The 2,351-nt window shown below is 37.9% G+C and overlaps 1 protein-coding gene across 4 annotated transcripts in view; it reads left to right on the forward strand.

The window, feature by feature from the left end:
• The window catches only part of Cep135 (centrosomal protein 135), a 125,014-nt gene that overhangs the window by 49,937 nt on the left and 72,726 nt on the right, over positions 1-2,351 (forward strand). For all 4 annotated transcript variants that reach the window (XM_023711126.1, XM_023711127.1, XM_023711129.1 and 1 more), the window contains exon 15: positions 468-619. In XM_023711126.1, the coding sequence (XP_023566894.1) occupies positions 468-619 (152 nt within the window). The remainder of the gene's footprint in view (positions 1-467; positions 620-2,351) is intronic.

Here is a 2,351-nt window from a genome sequence, read left to right on the forward strand (position 1 = left end):
TACTTAATGTTTTTGGATTATTGTTTTTTTGGGTTTTTTGAGAGTCTCACTATGCAGTGCAGGCTGCCTCTGAATTCACTATGTAGCCCTAGCTGGCTTCAAACTTGTGACTATCCTCCTGCCTTGGCCTCCTGAGTGCTGGGATTACAGGTATGCGCCACCATGCCCACTTAATGTTTTTAAGTCTTCAAAATTTTTACTCTGCTAGTTGTTTTGCTTCTTGTTTCCATTGTTATCATCAATTTATTTTTTCTTTTTTTTGTTCATACCTTTTCATTTGAATGATAGGAAGAAAAGTAAATTAGTACATGCCCTGTAACATCTAGAACCTAAGTATACACATGACTGTTAAAGTTTAAAAAATAAATCTAATCTCTTTTCTTCCAGAAATGTTATTAAAAAGTGCCTATGAAAGATAAAGTTAAGATCCTAATATTATGCTGTTAATTTTTAAATTTAAATTATAGCTTGAAAGTGAAAAATATGAATTGCAATCTAAAGTATTAATAATGAAAGAAACAATAGAGTCACTAGAGAACAAATCAAAACTCCAAGCTCAAAAGCTTAGCCATGTGACGGGTGACTCGTCCCAACAGAAAACAGAGATGAACTCGCTTAGGTAAGCTGGTTAAAGCCTTTGCCATTGTTCTTCTGGGAAACGCTTCTAGGTGCACGAGGCTCATGTCCCTGGAGTTCCGGATTGTCTACAGCTTTGCAGCAGAATCGCCTGATGGTCTGATTTACTGAATAAATCTTGCTCAGGTTTGGGTATCTATTTTTAAAACTATCTGAAATCATTATGTTGTAGGCAAAATTATGTACCTACCTCCTTTTAAAATTCCTCTTAATGACTGTTTCAAACAATTTTTCTCTATAGCATAAAATGGCTGAAAATGGCAGAACTGTTTGCCGTGCCATTTTCCTTGTTCCTCTTGTCTCAAAGAAACGTAAAATCGGTATTTTCCTCCTGTTTTTTTTAACCCTTTCTAACTTAGAAATTGTGTGTCTGTGTGTCTCTGTGTGTGTGTGTGTGTGTGTGTGTGTGTGTCTGTGTCTGTGTCTGTGTCTGTGTCTGTGTCTGTGTGGTGCTAGAAATGGAACTCAGGGTCTTGAGCGTGCTATGAAAGTGCTGTAGCACTAAGCTACATCTCCACCCTAGAAACAAATTTTTACCAAAATATGGTCCCTGAGCCTCCCTCTAGGAGGCTAAATTTGAAGGAAATACAGAACATGAATTTGCAGTCTTAGAGTGTCAGAGGCAGATGGTAGAATCCAAAGATGTAGACTGAAAACAGTGGCAATGAAGTTGGGGAACAGAGGCCAGATTGAAGAAACATTTCTTACATAAAATCAAAAGACTTGTCTGATTTATATTAATTAATAAAGTCATACAATAGTGCAAAATGTATGCCTTAGGGTACTAAATTATTGTTTATCCATTAATCATTTTTGAATACATAAGACTCAAGGAAACAAAAAGCCAACCAAGTCCGTTTTTCTCTGGTTTGCATAGCTGCCGTAGGTCCAGATAGTGAAGATCAGCAGAGAAGCACTATGCGGAAGAGTCAAGAGATCGCTAACTTCCAGTAAGAATCAGGAAGATTTTCAAATGCCAAAAAAAATTATGTCTGTGAAGCTGAATCAGACAGGATTGTAATAATAATTTTAAAAGAAATCAGCATATTAAAGCAGAAGGGTTTTTGACCAGTAGGTGGCCTGTTGCAGAAATTTGAGTTAGTGGTCCATAGTATAGCTCAGCAGCACAGCTCCTGCATGGCAACCACAAGGTCATGAGTTCAATTCCTGGTACCAGGAAAAAAAAAACCAAACAAACAAACTTGAGTTGGTGAAATCAACAAAATTTGAGTAGAACTTGGATAAAAAGTAATGATGACACAGATTCAATGTACAAAAACTAGGAATCGTAGAAGTATATGGCAAAATAAACACAGCAAAGGTGAGAATCAAAGGAATAATTTGGAGAAGAAAAGCTTGAGACTGTAGTTCATTAAGTATTACCTGATTATCAAACAGCATTAAGGCACCAAGATGAAGCACTGGTTTACACAATCAATTAAGGAATACTATATTTGGGATATCTATAAGGCATCTTCACTTTCACTCTTTAGTTGTCTTTGTGAAGTAGACGTCAGGAAGAACTAAAATAGATGCTGCCTCTCTATCCTGCTCCCCTACCCTCTCCCAGCCACCTCCCCCACCCTTATCTCTGGTCTTCTTTGCAAGCACTGCATATATTCTATGAAGGAAAGCTGAGTGGGCCAGCCTCCTTCCCTTCCTCCTTCCCTCCCTCCCTCCTGCCATCTCTCTCCTCTCTCTTCCTCTCTCTCTCT

This window comes from Octodon degus, unplaced genomic scaffold, assembly GCF_000260255.1.
Source record: "Octodon degus isolate 3935 unplaced genomic scaffold, OctDeg1.0 scaffold00019, whole genome shotgun sequence".
Lineage (NCBI taxonomy): Eukaryota > Metazoa > Chordata > Mammalia > Rodentia > Octodontidae > Octodon > Octodon degus.